Source organism: Ilyonectria robusta, assembly GCF_021365365.1.
Source record: "Ilyonectria robusta strain PMI_751 chromosome Unknown BGZ61scaffold_2, whole genome shotgun sequence".
NCBI lineage: Eukaryota > Fungi > Ascomycota > Sordariomycetes > Hypocreales > Nectriaceae > Ilyonectria > Ilyonectria robusta.
In genome coordinates, this window is record NW_025764436.1 from 2868877 (window position 1) to 2889621 (window position 20745).

The following is a 20745-nucleotide window of genomic DNA, read 5'->3' on the forward strand; positions in this document are numbered from 1 at the left end:
CAAACCCACCTTAGCGGTCAGTCGTGGACTGACAGGCCCTGGTCGTCAATTACGTGCTAGACTGTTACCTGCTGCCCCTTGATGCCTTAGGCATTCATTCATCCATCATTCCTCATCATTTTCATTTTTGGTGAATCCTGAGGCATGGAGATATGTCACAAAATGCAATGCATGCCAAGATGCACTTATTTCAAGCTTTATTGTATCTTTGAAATTTTTGTCATTTTTTTCCCTTTGATTTTCTCCATTATCCATTGACCGTCTCCCTTGTTCCCTCAACCCACCATCGAACAGCTCGCCAATCCCGCCACACTTCGCCACACTTAGCCACTCACAGCGGGCATCAGTCTTCGGCCAGCTACTTGAGACAGGCCCGACGCCTGGATCGATCTGATGGCCACGTGGGATGCTGTAACCGACTGAGAAATCTATCCTTTTCTTTTGCTAGCAGTGTCGTTTTCGACGATATGCTCACTATGTAGCGCGATTGCATGGGCCAGCTCATAGGGAAGACCGCGATGACGGCCACGAATCATCATGGCGCAAATGACAAGCTTGCCGAATATCGAAAACTGGCGGCTGAAGGATGCTGCGACATTGGGGTACCCGAGACTAAGGCCGACATTGCCACTGTGAAACATTCGCCGTTAGCTGAATCCACAAGAGAAGGGAAGTATGATGGAGAGGCCACATACTAAGCTGAAATTGCTTCAAAGAAGATGGGGAAGACGGCAAATGACCAATCGTAATTAGCACTGGAAGTTTCGAGGGCCCCAGGGTACAAACCAAATCATTATCGTCCATGATATGATTCGCCTCAGCAATGCAAATGCAGACATCCCAAGGAAGATATACCACAAGTCGAGGCTAAGCTAGTTCCGAATATGCGTCAACATATAGGCCTTGCCCACCCCTTCATCCGCCGACTCTTCTTGCTCATAAATTCCTAGGTCCTTCTCCTCATACGTGTTTGAGCTGCGGATGGCCAGAGCGATGGGAAACGCGGAGATGTACAACATCACCAGGGTGAACATACCATCGCGACTGAGACGGGGGTCGTTGAGCCCGACAATGGGTTGTCCTAACGAGGGTCAGTAACCGCACATTACTATCTGAGGAATCCATTCCAAACTTAGTCACGATCACGAGGGCCAGGAATGTAGAGCGTTATTTCATGCAGGGATAGTTACCAACCGCGGCATCGAAAGTGATACGCGGCCGGGGCTCACCCGTGTTGCCTTCTCGCCATCAGCCCCAGAATCACGAGCATGCTCCTGGAGAACATCAACACCGCTCGCGGTAGTTTGCGACGAGGCTTGCTCGCTATGTTGGCGGGAAGAGGAGTCATAGTCAGTGGCAATTGCCAATGTCCTGTCAGGTCATCGATCAGGGTGTCCCCAGTGGAAAATTCTAGGTCCTTGCGAATCTAGTCGCTTGAAAGACGCAGTCCTCTCAGAATGTAGAGGGCTTGAAAGGCGCAGAAACCATTGGTTTTGTGGGAGGCGGTGTCGGAATAGGGGTCGACTAGCAACCTCCTCGAAGTGTTTCCGGAACCATATTAGTCGCACTACCACAACGACGATGTTGATGAGACCAAGGTTAGTCAAAAGGGGATGGAGTGGATGTAGAGCTGCTGGCATGTCTTGAGTTTATTGACACTATCAAATCGGCCGTCAATATTCAAGGCTGAGGTCGTAGGTAGAGAGCAAGCAGAAAATGGAGCATCGGATACAATCATTGCCGGAGCCCCATCTAAATCTCGAGGTCATGATATGATGGAATTGTTTCCGGCCATTGTCCTCTCAACCGCGGCTGGTGGACTTGCACAGCCCTGGAAGTCTTGGCCAAGTGGTGCATCACCAGACGGACGCCAGAGTTCTAACAGCGAATTGGTACATTTCTAGAGCCAAGACAAGGGCTTGTGACATGCCATTGTCATGGGCTCGCTAACGAAGAACGATCAGGAAACCAGCCACCCATGCCGGAATGAGGTCATGGATCCCGCCACCTTAATTCGGAAGGGGTAAAGTTAAAGCTGTTGCCGCATGCGGCCTTATTCCCCGGCCCGTATAACACGGCCGCGCAGATTTCATCGCAGGAGGCCGCCAGACGCGCCATTATCTGGACGTTCCCCGCCGGAATACTCACATCAATGGCCAGTTCCAGATGTAAGCTGGGACTCAGAGCGGGCTTCGTGGCCTTGGCAAAAGCTTGACCGAGCGGGTGCTCCCTGTGTTCGATGGTGTGTGTCCATCGTCCCGAGACTGTCTAATGTGAAGCAGTTACATGAAGATTTAGACGTTGTTTTGGTATTATTATAGACTAAAGGGCAATCCCTCAATCGACCTAGGGCTGATCCCTCGCTGTCTGCTATTCCCCAGCTGGAACACTGCCGGCCGCTTAATTTCCCTCGACGACCTCGAGAGTACATCATGGTCCATGAATCCCATCTCACTCAGCCCGTCAATTTCATCCGCTTCTTCTTGAATCCCCGGCGGCTGCTTGGCCTCGAAGACGGCCTGGATGTCCCCGTGAGGCGAGTAGCCCGTGAACTGCCACCTCATTGACCTGGAACCTCCCAAGGCGGCCTGGCTCCAGATCCGGCGCTCGTAGAAGGTAATAAGCAGTAAAATGGGCGCGTTCACCACCCGGACCATAGCCACGTGCGTGCTGTGAAACGCTCGCGGCGTGATGAGGAACTTGAGCGGGAGAAGGATGACGAGGGCGAGAATGTTAAACGGCGGCGGGTACGCGAAAATGGCGTCGCTCTTTACGCCTTCGAATGTGAGAACGGCGCGCCGGAATTGAATTTCCGCCCTTTCTGCCGCGACGATCCTCGAGAACGTGTTGGTTAGCAGCGCAACCAGGATCGTGAGAAACAAGGTGTTGCCGAGGAAAGCAAACGCAATCATCAGCGCCGGGCCCAGGACGGCATGGAACTGGAAAGACTCTTCAATCCCCGTCCCATCCAGGCCAAACCAGATCCAAAGAAGCCATTTTATCACCGTGTACCACTTCGGGCCCGCAGAGCTGTCGCCGTTCGTCACCAGCCACTGCAGCGCCAGGAAGAAGCCGGTGAAGCACCAGATGGCGAGGAATGTCAGCACGAGAAAGTCCTTCATCATGGCGTGGAGCGAGATGAAGAGAATGTTATCAGGCATGAGGTTGAACGCGATGCGGGTGAGCAAAACCGGCGCCGCCATGCACAGCACGTGAAGGGCGATGCCGTCGTGAACATGCCCGACGCAGACGTCATACACCCGGGCAAGAACATACAAGCCGAAAATGAGTATAAAGGTTAGGTCCAAAAAGGACCAGAGGCTTTGAGAGTGAACTGCCCAGCCGTGCTCGATGATGGAGGCAAGTTCGTGGAGAACCCAACCGGCAGTGTAGGTGATGAATACAGTCTCATAAAGGCCCAGGTTAGCGCTGTTGCGATGGACCATGACCGTGATATACAGCAGGATCAACACAATAAAGTGGACCAGCTCGATGATGCTCCGAGAACGAGGGACAATGAGGCGATAATGGTTGAAGAGAGGCGCCTTGGAGGGGTCGTACAAGGAAACGGGCTGGTGCTTGTAATGGTCGGGCAAAATATCGATGAATGACAAGGGCGAATAAACGACCTGCCCTTGATGCACCGCATTGACAACCATCTGACAGGCTTTCGAGTTGATGAAGTTCTTGCTCTCGGAGAGGATCGCCAGCTCGAGGGCAGTGAGCTTCCTCTCGTTCCCGCCACGCTCCTGAACCGGCCACTGGCGGTAGCGCCCAGAGCGCTGGACATCTTCCGGCGCACCGGAGAAGGGGTCGTAGCCTTCGACGAGGATCTTGGCCAGCAGGAGGAGGCCCGGAGGCCCGGGGTTGTCCTCGCGAAACTTGCGCAGGATGCGCGTTGCTACCAGCTCGCACAGCGTCGCCCTGGCGAGACCGACGCTTTGATGGGCGGCCGTGGACTGCTCGCGGAGGAATTGTACGCGGTTGGCTAGAAGGCAGTACACTGGTGATCGTGCGTTAGCTACGCTCAAATAATATTTGGTCTTTCTCGAATCCCTCATTGCGAGACAAGTGCATATCCTTCTAGGAGTGGGAGGAGACAGCCAGACGAACCTATCAAAAGATCATCGGGATCATAGAGCCGGTCCACCAAAGGCCGGACGACAAGCGTGTTCACCCTCGGGCTGGTCAACTGCTCCAGTGTATAGGGATCATCTACAAGGAATCGGAATCAGTTCTAAGAAAACCCCTTCGAAGGAAGTGAGCTACCAATGCTTGCCATGATGAGGCATCTGACGCTGGGAATCAATCAGCACCTAGTTCAAGCAAGGTTGCATTTCCGCACGACGTCTTCGTCTCTCACCGATGCATTGTGATGAAAACAGGAGGAGGCCGCTGGCTATGCTCATCACCAAGACAGGGCTCCGCCTCCGCACTTTCATCAGCCTCGAAGAATGGCATCTCATCGGGGTCATAATGGCCGGAGGATCCTAGACCCGTCGTGCTGTCGTGGTCATCCATCATTGGGAAGCCGGGAGCTCCAACACTTTTAGCTGCCCGTCACAAGTATATCAAATGAGTAAAAACTCATCGAATAAGTTACTCCAGTATGCGCAGGCCAACGGGCGTGTGAGGGATTTGATGCACGTGGATAGCACTATACGAAGGTCTAACTGATGCTGATCAATGACGCACCGTGAGATCTAACCTACCCTGCACCGCCACCATGAACCATCTTCAGCATGCCATCAGATTTTTGCTGGTTTATAGCTCTCTGTGTCCAGTGTGTACCATTTAAGGCCTTTTTCTTTCTTCAAACTAATAAATCTGATCTTTTCCACTGTTGTTGAGTGGGAGCCTTACTCAGATTCCCTATTTCACAAACTCGGACCAACGCCAGGACCAATATATGCTTGCAAAATGCTCAGTACCACTTTGAACAGTTCAGTTTATTCCACAAACACTATAAATTCTCTATCGCGACAATCCGCTATAAAACGTCATCGCGTATCTCTACTTCAGTTCTGCCAAAATCTCCTTCAAAACCTTCTGCACCTCCAAAGACCGCTCGCCGTTCAGCGCTCCGTTCACCATCTCCCTAAATTGTTCGATACCCGGCCCAGCCTGCCCAAAAACGCCTCTTGCCCTTGCTTTCAGCGTAGCCGCAATAGCCTTTGCTCTCTTCACACGCTGTGGCTCAGTGCCGACGTCGACCATATCCATGTCGAGACTGAGGAGGTATGTAACGGCAATGCCCTTGTCATCGTTTGCGGCCGCCGAAGGAGAGGTCGCAGCATCCATCAGCTCGCCCACGCTCTCGTACCAGACTTGCCTTTTGATCGTGGCGAACTTGGGGCTGGAGAGGAAGGGCTTGAGGATATGAAGGACATTGCTCAAGACCGCCAAGGAGTCCTCCTTCATTTTCGAGGGGCTGTATCCCCGAGCAATAGCCTCCAAGCCGTTCCTGGCAGTCTTCTCTACCAAGTCCTCCTTGGAATCGACCTCCATCTTGTCTTCGTCCTTCAGCTCCTCTAGATGCGGTGTCACAATGTCCGAGATCTCGCTTAGGAGGTCCAGGTCATCTCGAGCCTGGGCAAATTTCCAAAGGCAGCGGAATGCAGGCACGCGATACTCCTCATTGTTGCGCTTCGCTTCCCGCAGCGCCACTTTCTTCATTTGCGCCGCAATCTTCGAGTCCGTTGTCCAGAGAGCTCGGCCCTTCTCAACAAACTCGGGGTACGCCTCAAGAAGCTTCTCCTTGCCTGGGAAGGTTTTCAGTGCAAGTGTCTTGTCAAACACAGGCCATATCTTGCTCAAATTGGCGTCGCTAATCTGACCACTTGCTTCACTCGCACTGGCCACGTCTTTAACCATTTCCGCAACGGTAAAAGCTCCGGTGTGTCGAAGTGCCCACTGTTGTGTATTTAGGGTCCGTTCCACCAAGGCGACAATCTCCGAGACGTAACGGACGACTGTGCGACTGCTTCCAGCATGCTGGTTCCACACCTCCTTGAATACCTTGCCTGTATACTCGTCTGTGTCATGGGAACCGAGATACGAAAATGGCAGCAGGTCATTCTCAAGAGAAGAGAAGTGATCGGGAGAGACCTTAGCTAACGCGACAATCACATCCGAAATCTTCTGGCGCCGAGACTCGTCCTCCGCTGCGAAATACATGTTGACAAACCGCTCACAGAAGCGTTGCTTACCAACTTCTGGCACAGCTCTCATCATGTACGCGGTGGCACGAGCATAGGCCTGACTGACTTCGTCGTTCTTGTCCATTGTCTGCTTCTCCATGAGCTGGAGGAAACGCCCAGCCATCGGTTTGATGTCGTTTGTATGGCGAGTGAAGAGTGTAGTCAAGACTCGACTGCAACCAATCTTGGTGGGCATGCCAATAGCAGTCTTGATCACAGCCTCGAGCTTAGGAGCCAGCTCAGCCATAACGTCCGCGTCGATGAAGCGGAGAGCATTCTCAATAGCCTCCGATATGGGTGACCTATTGACCATTTGAGACCTCAGCTTGTCAATCTCGTCTCGGCTGTCCTCTCCAGCTCTTTGATAGTGATAATTGATTTGCTGCGGCTCGATAGAGCTGAGTAACCCAAGCAGCTGGGAAACCATGTCCGAAATGAAAGGCCGGAGCGATTTGCCTCCTTGCTTCGCAATCTTCATCACCGTAATTGTTGCGAAGATCTGGACTTCCTGCACTGAACTCTCGACACCCTTGTCGGATAATAAGAACGGGAGAGCTTCCTTCATCATGGCCTGCGCAGCTGATCCATTGGTGCCTTCCTCAAGCTGCCTAACAAGCCCGTTGGACAATGTCATGCATAGACGCAGAGCGGCCTCTCGGACAGTTCCCTTGACATCATCGAGAACCTTGAGCGCCGCTGTCCAAACATCTCGATAGTATTTCTCATACTTGGGGAAGGGTCGTCCATGAATGAGATCTGAAAGGGCGGCGCAACTAGCCTCTCGCATGCGCCATTCACGTCCCAGGATACTCTTCAATAGATCTTCAAGGATGGCATCGAAGTGGGTATCTATGACGCCTGCAGAATCCTTGACAAGCGCCTTCCAAATGTCGTCCATGGACCGTTGGACGTTTTGGTTAGGGTCGAATCGATATCTGTAGAGCTTGGGGTATAGCTTGGGGTCGATTTCTGACTCCGACAAGATGTTGCTGAGCCCGAAGCGGCCGAATGCCGATCGAGTGGACCATGTTGCGGCATTTGCAGCCAATGACATGAACTTGTACACCAGTCGCTGATCGCCGACTTCGTTGGCAAGGCTCACGATGTCCTTGTACGAGGTGATAGAGCTGCCTTCGCCAGTTGGGAGAGCACCTGGTTCGAACAGCTCTGTTTCCTGGTCCACCTTCAGCTGAGTTCCAGAGCCGGTGAATGCCGAAACAAGGTCCTTGGTTAGAGTGCTCTTTAGGTCAGCATCACCACGTTCGTAAACTAACGACAGACCACGCGAGGCTGTCTCTTGCACAAGCTCATCTCTTGCGCTCAAGAGTCGCATGAATGCAGCTTGTGCCTCTCGAAGTCGCGATTGAACCTCCGTGAGATGAGAGCAGTACTGAACGATGCAAAACAGCCAGATGCCGGATGCCTTCAGCAGTGAAGGCTTGGTGGCTTTTGAATCCGCAAACAATTTGTTCATAACTGCAACCAACCTTGACTCTCGCGTGCCATTGCGTTCTTGGCATCCCCGAGATTCCACGTCCAGGGTCAGCTTTACGTAGTCAGAGTCCCAACGAGCGATCGCTGCCGTGATCGCATCGCCGACGGTGAATTGAATCTCGACACGCTTGATTTCGTGAAGGCTGAATAACTCCTTGAGGATAGAGCCCAGCACTCCGTGCGACCAGCCGTCGCCATCCTCAGGTACGGTTTGATCCTCCTCAGTCTCTTCCAGGCCGGCAGCCAGTCTTCCAAGAGCAAGGATCGCCTTTTCATTGCTCTTCTTTGCCTGTGTTGCGAGCTTCTTCACGACAACTTCGAGCGATTGATCGCCTTCATGCGGAGGGACAGCCAATCCGGCAGTCCACAACTGGGCAAACGACTCCAAACCAGCGTCATAGAGGGACGTCAAAACGTTCTCGCCCGTGAGAAGCCCTGAAGGGTACCGGATATCGCCCGGCAAAGGTTGGCCATAGTAAACGCACCGAGAGCAGACGTGGCTAAACGCTAGTAGTGCTCCTTCTGCGGCATTTAAGTCGGGCCCAACGGCAGTCTCGGCCTTCTCGAATAGAGAAACGAGTGTCTTGCAGCAGTTCTCAATCGAGTCAGCGTCGTTTGCTGGATGTGATGCAAGGATACCCAAGGCCCGGGAGCCAAGAGACCGAATCTCTTTGTTGTTTGACTTGATCAGTGGCAGCAGATTGTTACTGAGCTGGGTCAGGAAACCCAGAGTACCACCTGGGCTAAGGGATCCGACGTCGACAAAGCAGCGGATACACTCCTCCGTGATTGCAGAATCCTCTACAAAGGCACCGTCAAGGCAGGCTTTGAGGTAAAACACCAAGTATCCGCTATCGATGGTGTGGAGATAGGCTGCAATCTTTTCCCGAGTTTTGATGTCGGTCTTGACGCGAGCGTCAAGGGTTTGCATCCAGTCCGGTTCGACTTTAAAGTCTTCTAGAGCAGTAAGAAACATGATGTGCTTGATGTAGCGTAGGGCAACTGGAAAGGCGGGGAGCCGGGATCCCTCAAAGTTCTCAAATACTGAATGGCGTAATCCTTTCAATTCTGGCAATGACGGTCGTTTTGAGTGGGTATCTGGACCGATCACGGCCCCAAAAAACTTGATGACCATGTCAGTCCAGTCTGGTTTAGCCGGACTGGTGTCAACATGGGCAAAGTAAGTCCAAGGGTCAAGGCCTTTGTGACCCTGCTCAATCACGTCGTTTCGCTCATCTGACTTTCCACCGATAGCAAGGATATCAATCCATCGTCCGGTGATGTCGGAGAAGTTGAGGCATTGGTTTGCCCACTTGACGACAGCGTGGCGTGTGCTGCGTACAGCTGGAGCTTCGTCGGGTAGGTACATGTATGTGAGTAGCATAGTCTTCAGTTCCTCGGCCTCGCTGCCCACTGTGGCTGGAAGACCGGCTGTCAAGCTAGATAGCGCCCCGTCGATGTTGACAACCGCGTCATTGGTTGGATCTTCCGATAGAGACCGGAAGAGCCAACTGGCGAGATCAAGCCTCTCAGTGACTGGCATGTCTGCACTTCTAGCAAGTACTCCGATTGTTTCATAGGCCTTTGATCGAAGGGTAATGTCATCGTGGGATGTGTTTTCAGGTGCAGGCCAGCCCTGGGCATCAATATAAGCCCTCATGTTCTTCATCAGTGGAAGAGAAATAGTGAAGCCTTCCTTCGAGGGCCCAATGCGGGCTACCCATGAAATGTACTGGAATAGGGCCTTGTGAAGCTTTGTACGCTCAAGAGAACTCGTAGGCCTCAAAGGCTGACCAGAAGAATCATCGGATTGTGGCGGTGCAAAGTCCAAGCTCACCACTGCCATAATGTTCTCGGACATGGTGGTTGAAACAGCAGACTTGGACAGCATTGCCAGGATACGAGTTCGATATGCAGCGGGTAGAACTGAGTGTGCCTGGAACAAGCGTCTGACGAGGGGCTCATCCTCCATTGAGACGGAGCTTCTTTTGAGAATTTCTTCGGCGGATGATGCGACCCTGTTGTCGAAGCTGGACGCGGCATACACTGCGGGTAGAAACTTCTCCTCATCCGTGAACGCTCCACTTGCGAATAGAACCACAAGCTTCACCTTTAGTTCTGACATGCGCTGGAAGATCTTCTGGGACTCGGGGTTTTCCACAGAGATAAGGTCGAGTTCCGCCTGCGACAGTGTTGGGTTTGCCCGGGCCCAAGTTTGGGTTCCAAGCGGAGTTCTTAACCGGAGGAAGATGCTGATCAGTCTGGCCAGATACTTTGCATCAGCTTCGTCTGAGAGGCCGATCGCCTCGCGAAAGTTCTCATCATCTTTACCACCCCGAGGAGGTATCCGAACATCAAGGAGAAGTCGCAGGATAACATGGAATAATGCACCGGCCCTCGACTGGCCTTCCTCTTTGGCAAAGCCTTTCAAGGCCTTGGGGATGAGGTCTCTTCGATCATCATCGTCGATGCGCTCCACACTATGCTGAATTCCTGAAAGGTCTAATTGCTTTACCAAGGGTGAGTCGGTTGACTTGTATTGATCAAGAAGCGCGCCGACTGGCAACACAACCCTGTGGATTATCAGCAACTGTTCCTTAGCCGGAGGTGAGGACGGGACTAGGCCATGGCACATACTGAGGGGGTTGGATAAAGGTCTTGAGCCTGGCAAATATTTGAACCACCTGGATATCTTTAGCAGCTGCAGATGACCCTGCCTGAAGCTGATCGGCGACTCACTTTAGCTCTCACTTGGGCATGTTCACTGGAAGCTTTGAGCAGCACTGGGGTAAGGTATCGCTGCAGCAGCTGGTGGAGCTTCTCCTCCTTGTTCGCAACTCCGAGAATCTTCAACTCAACGCTGTCCAGCAACTGCAATTCTCGTTCCTTGGTCGATGAGGCCGCCATGATGGGTGGGTGAAGCCAGATCGTGAGGTGACCCAGCGGTGGGGGAGCGACACTGCGATGCGATGGGAATCTCTAGATGGCGCGGAAGCAAAGGCAAGAAAAATGCAGAATGGACGAAAACAACGCAAGGATGGAATTCCGACGGCGAGTTACGACGTAGTATCACAAATCAGGTGTAGGCAGCTCTGGATGACGAGTTGTTCGAGCTTCCACTTTGCCTCAAGTCAACGATGTGTTGACGAATGGCGCATGACTAAGCGCCATGGAAGGTGAGAGCTGTCAACCGCCATTGTCACGTGACACAGCAACTGGGTTGCAGTTTGGAGAGAACATCTGCGCGCAGCCGTTTACGTTGCGTTAATATGCAGTAAGAATCAATGGATTCTGTTTTTGGAAGACGGTATAACTTCTGAGAGATTTACCTTCGCCATCCCGAACTTCAAAGCCGGTGGGTGGCTTCTTATCCTGTCGGCATTACGCGCAGCCAACGTTCGCCACTTGAGCCGCCTCAGACGCTGAGTGCTGGTCGGGATGGTTATTTGAATGCTTGTCGAACAATTGCCGAGCTACATTTACCACCATTAGGCATGCTCCGACGAGGCTTGGGGACGGTGAATTCTGATTCCAAAGCAAAGGTCCCTGTGGTCATTGGCCCTCGGCGAATTGGTTGCTGTATTCGTCCCGAGGAAATTGTCTTGCAGGAGGGTCCGATTACATGCGTCAAAGCGAAGACAAGACAAGACAGAGAGAATTACTGCAACATCTCGCTGCCGAAGCTGACGCTGCGGTGTAGGGCACAACCAGCGCCCAATGTTCCATGGCTTCCTTGGCCCTTGCCTGCCATTCGTCCGCATTGCCGGAGGGTGGCATTCTGATTCAATTCGAACAATCGCAAACGAGTTGCGAGAGACTTCTGTCCAACGCCACCACTTCTCAATCAAGTGATTTGCATCGAGCGTTCACGCCGGAGGATTGAACCCAGACCGGGCTTCGCACCGACACGACGGCACTGCCAGTGGCCGGAAACGTCGGGATCCCAGATCCACCGTCGGATCCCTTCGGCAGGAGAGGTTTTTGGGCCAACCCTGTCCGATACCGGCTGAGAGGAACGAGGGACCGAGGATCGCGACGCGGCAGAGTCCGCAAGGGAGGGTGAGAAGTTCGCCGCCTCTACCACCGCGCCGAGTGTCCAATCGTGCGCCGCGCCTTGGGAATGCAAATGCTGCGTAATCGGATTGGGGCAGTGCTCTCTCATTTCAGCGACGGTGGAGGGTTTACAGAGAGCGACGCTGGATCTCGGGCTCGGACATGGGATCCGATGGCCTTCCCCACACCACAAAGGCTGCTCAGATGTCACATGGCCCTGGATCGAAGCCCTCGCCGGCTCGAGGATGCAAGAAATCCCATTGTCAAGCCAGGCTCGACGCGAGAAAAGCCAATGAGCAACGCCCCTGGACGAAGCAAGCAAGCCAGACATGGGCACGGGCATGGGCAGCGCCTTGGAAAGGGAAGGGCTTTTTCGCCTGGGCGGGCTGAAACCAAGAGACGCCCCGCACGATACAGGCACGCCCTGCGACCAGGCCGCGAAGTCCTGGATACCACAGTGCTGCTAACGAATGCCTGTCAGAAATGATGTGACTCTTGTGTCATTGCGAGCTAAAAACCCCAGCGGTTTCTCACTACCTTGCAAAGTCCGAATAGTCCCATGACTGACGATGCTGTCATGGCTTGTCGCTTTGACACCGGGCTTTATTGTACGTTCGGAGGCTCGGGCTCCCGTCCTTCAGCTGGGCCTGCCTGCTCAGGACTCGTGGGCTTCTAAAAATGGCCATTCGTCATCGGTGCACGCCTGGGTTTAACGAATGGGCAGGGTTGCAAGGGTGCTGGCCGATCTGCACGCATTATCCGGGGCCCTGGTTGAGAAGGACGCGACTGGATAACGGCAAACTAGAAACTCGACACGGACCTAAGTCAGGCTGAAATGAGGAACCGAATGGCATTTGAACAAGGTGTTTTAAATACAGAATTGATGATAGCTCAGAATTCCTGGGCATTGGACTAGCGGGCATGTCCAGGGGCGAATGAGCGCATAGTTCATGGCGTTAAGCCCAGCGTTGCTTGGTGTTCACATGAAGATTTTCGACATCGAATTTAAAGCAACATGCTTTAGCCCCAGATTCTGTGCCGTGCGAACTCTCGCCTGAAAACCTCAATCCTGCCTAGTTGCGCCAAACCTTCCAATCCGCGTCATCTCTCCCGCTCAGTTGTGAAGTGAGGGGCAAACTTGTTCTCGGTGATCCCGTAGCATGCCCTACTAAGAGTGGCAAGGGTGATTGGATGAATGAGTATTGGCCCTTTGGTACGGTGTTCGCTTCAGGCTCGCCAGGACGTCGGGTGCTTGAATCTAGGTTGTGCAGAGGCTGCAGCATGGCCAATGTATGAAATAATCTCTCATGCGCCTGGCTGATCCACCGAATACAACGCCCCGATGCCTGGAAAAACTCCCATTCGCTCCTGATTCGACAGTTCACTGGCGACGGCGTGCTGCAGCGTCACCCTTCGAGCGTCCTCTGGGGCAGCTGGGGCAGCGGAGGCCCAACGCCAACTCGGCGGCGGTGGCCTCGGTAAAGTTGGCGCAGCATGAATGGCGTGAGGACGGGCAGCTCAAGCAAGGAACAAATTGGTTTCTCGTGGGAGCGAGCAAATGAGAGCCGTCGCCAGGGTTGGTTCAAGCCCTGGCGCGGCTGTAGCCTCTAGCCGTAGGTGGGACAGACCAGATCTGGTGGGCGCCACCCTGCCCTGTATGAGTTTTGCGGCCACGCCACCGTGTGCTTGGTGCTGAACCAGTCAAACACACTGTTTGCGATAGTTCATTGCCCGCGTACCATTCTGGGAGGCCTTTGGTCGTCGTAAACGCAAGCGAAGGGAGGGGATGGAAACCGCAAACGGGACGATTCAATTAGGGGGTGATGTCGGAAAACTGGGTGAGACGAGACAAGTTTGTAGCAATCAAACGAAGTGCGCAGTTGGTAGTCAGGCACGGATGGTGCTCGCCCGTAACTCGCAACGTGTCCTGTTTCTGAACGGATCCCAATTCATCCGTTCATCAATTGTTTGACCCATCACAGCTCTGAGAAAGCAATGGCGTCGGTCGGTGCGAGCTTTTGGCTGCAGAGCTGTGCTTTGAATACGGACGGACGGACTGACTGAGCGTAAGCAGGCGCATCACGGCGGCATGGTTCAAGCTCCCTTGCTCGCCAGGCACGCCAGGACAGGTAGCTTCGCAGCCACTGCTGGTGCGCGCCAGGTTTGTGTCACGTTGCTGTGACAAGGAGTCTGGGACAGCATACGCGGGACACTTGACAGTCCAACGGCCGTAAGAGTTTCCCGAGCGAGTGACGCGGGCTCAAGCAAGGGGTTTTGGTGGATTGAGACACCAATTTCGGCAGGGCCTGCAATTGCTTCCCGCAAGGGAAGGGAAGACAGCTGGGGGGAAGAGGTCAAATGACGAGTTGAGACAACAAAGGCCACCATCTGGTTGCGCGTATGCAACAAAGCTCCCTCGCACCGAACCAACACGCACTCCACATTCTCCTCCCACACAACGCAAGCTTGTCGCTTGAGGATGACGGACATGTTTGGTGACTGGTAACACTGCCACTTCATTCCATGCGATAGCCCGATCAGAACAAACTCTAAACAACCGGTTAGCGTACCAAGAAGAACGCGTGCATCCTTCGGGTCCTTTCTCTTCACTTCTCCGACAGTGAATTTAGACGAGAAATTCCAACTTCTGCGGGTGAGATTCTTCATTCTCACCAGTCAAGCGGCTCCGCCATCCTGATACGGAGCGGGCGCTGATGAACCGGCAGCGACCCGACGCTCCGTCCTGTTCTTGATAATTCGCAGGTGCCGCAGCCGTAGCCTTGGGCCTTGGCCATGGACGTGATGATCCCTCCCTCCCCCCTCCGCATCTTCCCACCAGGCCGTACTTTACCTAGATCGGGATGCTCGATCAATCAATCTATCCCATCGTCCTCCAGACGCCCGATGATTTCATGATCCACCGGGAGCAGGGCTGTCCTCGCAGGGGTCCAGCTGGTTCATCTCGCCCTGGCCGTCCGGCATCCAGCGCCCAGCGCTCAGCTGCCTGTATCGTGGTCGGCCCAGCACCAAGTCCCAATCCACTGCGGGTTAGGGCTCCATTTGGAGGCCACCTCGCGGGCTCATGATAGTGGCACTCCTGGGCAGGGGTAGCCCTGCTTGGCGAAGCCACACCACAAGGGCTGTTCAGCGCAGTTGGCCCACGGAAGCTTCTTCGAGGCCACCCGTTCTCAGCCTGCCTGAACCTTGAGTGCACACTCCGTACACGGTACTTGCTCCGTACTGCACCGACAGGCCTCGTGTTTTGTGCAGCAGGCATAAATCGTCTGCCGGAACCAGACAAGGTAGGGCAAGACAGGCCCACCCACTCAAACCAGCAGCGCACAGAATGGCGGATGGTGGATTGAAGGATAGCCGTACACCCCCGTCACCCAGCTCGCATATCCACTGTTTGTCGTCGCCCATCGCCATTAAGGTGCTTCACAAGAGTCCGATACTGTGTGGGTGAGCTTCGTGCTGGAGAAGCAAGCGGGCCCACAGGGTCATCTCCTCGTCCTTCTCCTCCCTTCCATTCTCTCCACATGGCACACATGGACACTCGCGCACGCCCAATAACTCTCACACCCACTCACACGCACACACACTACCACGCTCTACCCGTCATCACTGACTGTTCGTTTCGTTTTGCAAGCCCTTTTCTTCCAAGTGCCTCCCATCCCCTCCCCCACAATTTCTCTCGTCTTCTGTTGCGAACTCGATTGCGAACAAACTACCGTTATCGTTGTCTGCTGTCGTCCCTTGTGCGGTTGATTCTCCTTGGGATTTCTTGTCTCCATTGTCGACGTTTGTATCCGAAGACTCCGCCGCTGCGCCCTCCTATCCATCGCTGGATTTCAACACCTGCAGCCGCTCCGTCACCCGCCAGTGGCACCCAGCGTCATTCGCCCGTCGTCGTGTTTCAGTGCCACCCTTAGCAGGCCAGATCCTAGATCCCTTGTCGGCGGATACGGCAGCGCACCCCCCCCGGTCGATAATTTTCCCCTGCCTCGTACCCTCGTCCCCGCGCACCCCGATTGTTCCCAAGGCCAAGGCCCAAACAAGGCAAGGTTTGGAAAAAAAAGCTCTGTCTTTTTTCTCTGCCTCTCCCGCACTACGACTCATCCCGCGACTCTCCTTCAACATCCCCTCCCCATCCCCATCCCCATCACGGTTCCCACGGCTCTTCCCTTGCGCGTCTTTTGGAAAGTTGGCTGTGAGAGTTACTGCTGTTTTTGTTGGCGCCTAAAAGTGAGTTTTGAATATCCATTTCCCATTTCCTTTTTTTTTTGGTCCTTTGTGTCGTGGCATTGGGTGTGTGGGCTGGGAGGCCACTGTGAGATTCCGAGTAAAGCGCCAATCCTCGCCAACCCCCGCGCCATGACGATGACGACGAGCGCGATCGCCAACCATGCCGCCGAGTCGCCTGAATGATCCTGGAAGATGTCTGGAGTGAAACGGAAAGGACGAGATGCTTGGAATGGAGAGACAACATCCCCGCCGCCCCGCCACGAGCACTTGCCGAGGAGAAACCACCAAACTCCGTGGCCGCACGAGGACGACCATCGAAGACGACAATGACTCTCGACTGCGATTTCCGTTATGTTACTCGACTCCCTTCAGACAATGCCGCGCTGTTCTGCAATTCGAAATTGCTCGCTGTGACGGAGATGATGTCGACGCAGATATTACCCCTCTTCTGGCCGTCGCACATGGTTCTCAATATTACGTCGCATGATCTCGGAAAGATCGGACCGGCATCGTCTGTTGCAACCTATCAGTAACAACTTGCACGAGAGGGATTGTCGACAGGATGGAGGTGAATGCGTCCGACTGGCATGGTGTCGCTGTTTGACGCGGGGCGTGGTTGGCCTTCCAGCGCCGTATCGACAACGAAGCAAATCAGGGCCGAAAGGCTTTGGCTGCTGATTCGAGTGTTGTCTCCTCCAACCCAGGCGCACATGCCGGATTCCCTGCCAATTGACCTGAGATCCATGTCGCTCGTTATTTGGCTCTTCATCCTTGATCCTGTCGACCTGGTAGCCAACCTGGACTGCGACGGACCATGCTGGATGCGAGCGGTGGATGATGACGCAGTTGTCTTTCCCTCGGTGCCAAGACTGTTGGAAATGCGCTGATATGGAATTCGATGCGACCCTTGGAAGACGACACGTGCCGGATACAACAGCCGCTCGCTTTGCGCGTTTGACCATCCAACTCGAATCGTCTTTGGGATGGACCCTCCTCTTGCCTGAACCTGTCAGTTCCTGGACGGATACCTCGGACCCATGGATCTCCTCTGTCACGACCAAACCTGGTCATATTGTGTGGACACGCTTGCCTTGAATGTTACTGACAGTACCGCCAGGTTCAGCTCATTTCGGGAACGTTTCAGCTATCTTACCACATTCCTTAGGAATTTTTGGTAGAGCACGCGTTCATCCCACGATCTATTCTGGGCACCGTTGAGAACTTCGACTTCGCATTTTTGCACCTCTCCATCCCCCAAGCATTCTATTGCTTCTTGTATCGGCGTGACGGCGTCTGAGAAACTCTTATTCTCGTCTGTACGACTGCTTTTCGGAGTCTCGGTTGGGTCTGGACACCAGTCTTTCTCGATTCGTTCCCAATTCCCGGTTCGGTTCGGCAGCTTCGCATCTTTTGGGGAATAGACTTGGCGTGAAGGTAAGGGATTGCTCTATTCCGTGTTGTTAGGGCTGCAAGTGGACGACGCCTGGATTTCGCGACTATTGGGGTCGGTGTTGTGCGCTCGCAATCACCATCCGGTTAGGAACTCTGAGAAAGACTTGACTCGTCGAGTGATGCAGGCGTCACAAACTTGCAGACTGAGTAGCAGTTCTCTGGAGGCCTAGTTTTGTGCCTTGTGCTCTCCAAATCACTCTGGCTAACCCCCGAGTTCAGGTCTAACTCTAACGACTTGCTTCGTTGTACTCGCATTCTCGGTTTCCCTCAGCAGTAAGCGTCCTTTTTTCTTCAGCCCTCGTGTTGTGCGAACGTGTGTGAGGGCATACGGCGGTATTGTGTGCTGCACGCCGCATTCTCTGCAATCGTGTGTTGTGGTGAAGCTGCCTGGAGGTAGTTCCTCGGGACTACTGCCGGTGGAATAACTGGCTGTCCGAAAATCTGCCCCAACCTTATTTTCCAGTCACCCACCCTCACAACACTTCCTCCCCAAACACCAACCACCGTCTCAGAAGGCTGCGATGCTAACAGCCAGACTGCAGCTCTTCTACGACTTTGTTCACGACGTGTACGAGATTTACGCTCGGTAAGTTTTTGCACTTGGCATCTTCTTTCCATCACTGCACTCCTGGAACCCCCGCGCTGGGACCAAAAGCGCCCGGAGAACGTTTGGGAGAAGCTGCGGAATAGCCCTTGGATGTGCATCTGGTGCCTGGCCTACTGCTGTTCCTGGATTTCTACCTCGCATGTGCCTGGACTGGAACCTGGTTGCAAATCGCGCATGCAGCTGGCAGCTGCGGGTCACCTCGGCTTCTGTTGATCTTCTCCTGGATCGCGGAATCTCCCAAGAGCATCTCCAGTGACCAGATCACCGTTGCCATCAAACTTTTCCTTCCACTCAATCAGGCACTTGTGTTGGACTTGATTACCTTTGTCGGGGCGCTGATGGATCTCGCTTGTCCTTGAATCACACTCTGCACCAATTTCCTTCTCCATAATCGCCGAGACGTCATCTCTTCCCTGGCTTGCGCCCGGCTTGTCTGGTTGATCCAAGACAGCTGCTAACAATCTCCCCAGTATCTTAAATCCCGTTGCCGCGCTCTATTAAGCCTCGCAACACATTCTTGTAGGTGGCTGCTCTCGTCGACACTCGGCTTTGAGCCAAGCTAACCTTTCCAGCTGTGCACTACTCACTCGAGTACCTTTGATCTTCAGCATTTCTGGCCAGTTTTCGATTGTCGGTAAGTCTCACGATACTCCGCTATCGATCGACGCCTTCGACGCTCTCTGGCCTCGAAGACCGTGTTTTGATAACGCTCACTGTCCCTCAACATTCGCAAAGGCCATGGACTGACCCCCGATACAGCCCAGTATGGAACTCAACGCTCCTTTCAACTCGGTCCCTGCCAACGGCGGTCCTGCCCCCAACCAAATGGCCTTCTCCAACGGTACTCCTCCCGCCACCGACATGGGCTCGGTTGCCCCTCCTCCTGGAGCAGGTGGTGATGCCGCCAAGACGACTCTGTGGATGGGAGAACTTGAACCCTGGATGGACGAGAACTTCATTAAGGGCGTGTTCTTGTCCGCTGCCGGAGAGACTGTCAACGTCAAGGTCATCCGCGACAAGAACTCGGGCAATGCTGGATACTGCTTCGTCGAATTCCAGTCCCCCGATGCGGCCACAAAGGCCCTGGGCCTCAACGGCACTCCCGTCCCCAACAGCTCCCGTCAGTTCAAGCTTAACTGGGCATCTGGCGGCGGTCTTGTTGACCGACGGTAAGTTTTGCTAACCTCTTGAACTGCTCGCTGCTTGCTAACTTTGCAACAGTGATGACCGCGGCCCCGAGTACAGCATCTTTGTTGGTGACCTCGGCCCTGAGGTCAACGAATACGTTTTGGTTTCTCTCTTCCAGGCGCGCTTCCCATCCTGCAAGTCTGCTAAGATCATGACCGATGCCATGTCCGGCCAGAGTCGTGGCTATGGGTTTGTTCGTTTTTCCGATGAGAACGACCAGCAGCGCGCTCTTGTCGAAATGCAGGGCGTTTACTGCGGCAACCGCCCCATGCGCATCTCCACTGCCACCCCCAAGAACCGGTAAGTCTTCGCGCTTGATTTGGAGACACTGAGCAGGCAGGATGCTAACGGTATTCAGCGGAAACCACGGCTTCGGCGGCCACGCTGGCCACCAGAACGGCCCTATGATGGCTGGTGGTATGCCTCAGCAGCAGATGTGGGGTGGTATGCAGGGTTTCCCTTACGGAGGTTTTAACCCGGCCACCCAGATGAACCAGTTCACCGATCCCAACAACACCACCGTCTTCGTTGGAGGTCTTTCCGGCTACGTTACCGAGGATGAGCTTCGATCGTTCTTCCAGGGATTCGGCGAGATCACCTACGTCAAGATCCCCCCTGGCAAGGGCTGCGGCTTCGTTCAGTTCGTCCACCGCCATGCTGCTGAGATGGCCATCAACCAGATGCAGGGTTACCCGATTGGTAACTCTCGCGTCCGTCTGAGCTGGGGTCGCTCGCAGAACAACTCTGGTGTTGGTACCCCCTACCGCCCTGCCCCCCCTCCGCCTCACTACATGGGCATGCCCAGCCACGGCCCCGGTAACTACGGTCCTCAGCACTTTGGCGGACCTGCTCCTGGTCCCCAAGGTCCTGCTGGACCGCCGGGACCTCCCGGCCCTGCTGGCCCTCCCCAGGTATGGCAGTTGCCCCTGGAGCCCGTTGCGGCCCAACGTGTTTACCATGGCTGATCTCTTGTTCTCCTAGTAATTTGACCACGACATTGACTCGTTGACGATGGGGGACGCATGCACCCAGTTCCCCCAATGCTTCTTTTTCCTTGGACTCGATCATCTTGCCTCGTCATTGGCTGTCGTGCCCAACGGGGGTTTCCTGTTGGTATGATTTTTTCTGACGTGATGATACCCACCCTTAACTTCGAGCTGGGATCACGGTTCATACGCAGCTCTGGATTTCGATACGGCACCACGCACACTCCATTTCCTTGGTCTGAATCATGATTGGCGTTGGAGATCTTCGGCACCGGTGGATTGTCATCAGTTCAAATTCATTTAAGCTATTGCTTCTACCTGTTTGCTTTCGCCATTTGCTGCTTCTCATTGCTGCGTTGACGTTTAACGTTGTACCTCGACTAGTGATATTCCCTATGTCTCTTTGATTGCGTCTGTTCCTTTTGAGTGTTCGTAGTCCAAGCCTTGTTTGTTCTTGAATCATTTCTTGCTTGTTCTTGAAAGCACTTTGCGATGGCTTGGGTTTCCTACTGCACACAGC

General features: G+C 54.0%; 6 protein-coding genes across 6 annotated transcripts; 1 reads left to right on the forward strand and 5 right to left on the reverse strand.

The window, feature by feature from the left end:
- Positions 1 to 2173: 2173 nt before the first annotated feature.
- BGZ61DRAFT_92998 (uncharacterized protein) lies at positions 2174 to 4734 on the reverse strand. The gene is made up of 3 exons (XM_046257236.1): positions 4270 to 4734; positions 4114 to 4215; positions 2174 to 4003 (listed from the first exon to the last, which is right to left on the reverse strand). The coding sequence occupies exons 1-3, from the start codon at positions 4280 to 4282 to the stop codon at positions 2316 to 2318; spliced, it is 1803 nt and encodes a 600-aa protein (XP_046111117.1). The 5' UTR covers positions 4283 to 4734; the 3' UTR covers positions 2174 to 2315.
- Positions 4735 to 4927: 193 nt separating this feature from the next.
- BGZ61DRAFT_381056 (proteasome stabiliser-domain-containing protein) lies at positions 4928 to 10809 on the reverse strand. The gene is made up of 3 exons (XM_046242635.1): positions 10434 to 10809; positions 10332 to 10378; positions 4928 to 10267 (listed from the first exon to the last, which is right to left on the reverse strand). The coding sequence occupies exons 1-3, from the start codon at positions 10599 to 10601 to the stop codon at positions 5014 to 5016; spliced, it is 5469 nt and encodes a 1822-aa protein (XP_046111118.1). The 5' UTR covers positions 10602 to 10809; the 3' UTR covers positions 4928 to 5013.
- A 698-nt stretch (positions 10810 to 11507) lies between these two features.
- On the reverse strand, positions 11508 to 12296 carry BGZ61DRAFT_93013 (uncharacterized protein). The gene has a single exon (XM_046257237.1). The coding sequence runs from the start codon at positions 12088 to 12090 to the stop codon at positions 11539 to 11541; it is 552 nt and encodes a 183-aa protein (XP_046111119.1). The 5' UTR covers positions 12091 to 12296; the 3' UTR covers positions 11508 to 11538.
- Positions 12297 to 13712: 1416 nt separating this feature from the next.
- On the reverse strand, positions 13713 to 14513 carry BGZ61DRAFT_441839 (uncharacterized protein). Its single transcript, XM_046244642.1, has one exon. The coding sequence runs from the start codon at positions 14412 to 14414 to the stop codon at positions 13842 to 13844; it is 573 nt and encodes a 190-aa protein (XP_046111120.1). The 5' UTR covers positions 14415 to 14513; the 3' UTR covers positions 13713 to 13841.
- Positions 14514 to 15971: 1458 nt separating this feature from the next.
- Positions 15972 to 17132, reverse strand: BGZ61DRAFT_441846 (uncharacterized protein). Its single transcript, XM_046244643.1, has 2 exons — positions 17110 to 17132; positions 15972 to 17000 (listed from the first exon to the last, which is right to left on the reverse strand). The coding sequence occupies exon 2, from the start codon at positions 16952 to 16954 to the stop codon at positions 16430 to 16432; it is 525 nt and encodes a 174-aa protein (XP_046111121.1). The 5' UTR covers positions 16955 to 17000; positions 17110 to 17132; the 3' UTR covers positions 15972 to 16429.
- Positions 17133 to 18816: 1684 nt separating this feature from the next.
- BGZ61DRAFT_472670 (uncharacterized protein) lies at positions 18817 to 20204 on the forward strand (the record flags this gene model as incomplete). Its single annotated transcript, XM_046248366.1, has 3 exons — positions 18817 to 19220; positions 19273 to 19539; positions 19598 to 20204. The coding sequence occupies 3 exons, from the start codon at positions 18817 to 18819 to the stop codon at positions 20202 to 20204; spliced, it is 1278 nt and encodes a 425-aa protein (XP_046111122.1).
- Positions 20205 to 20745: the final 541 nt, after the last annotated feature.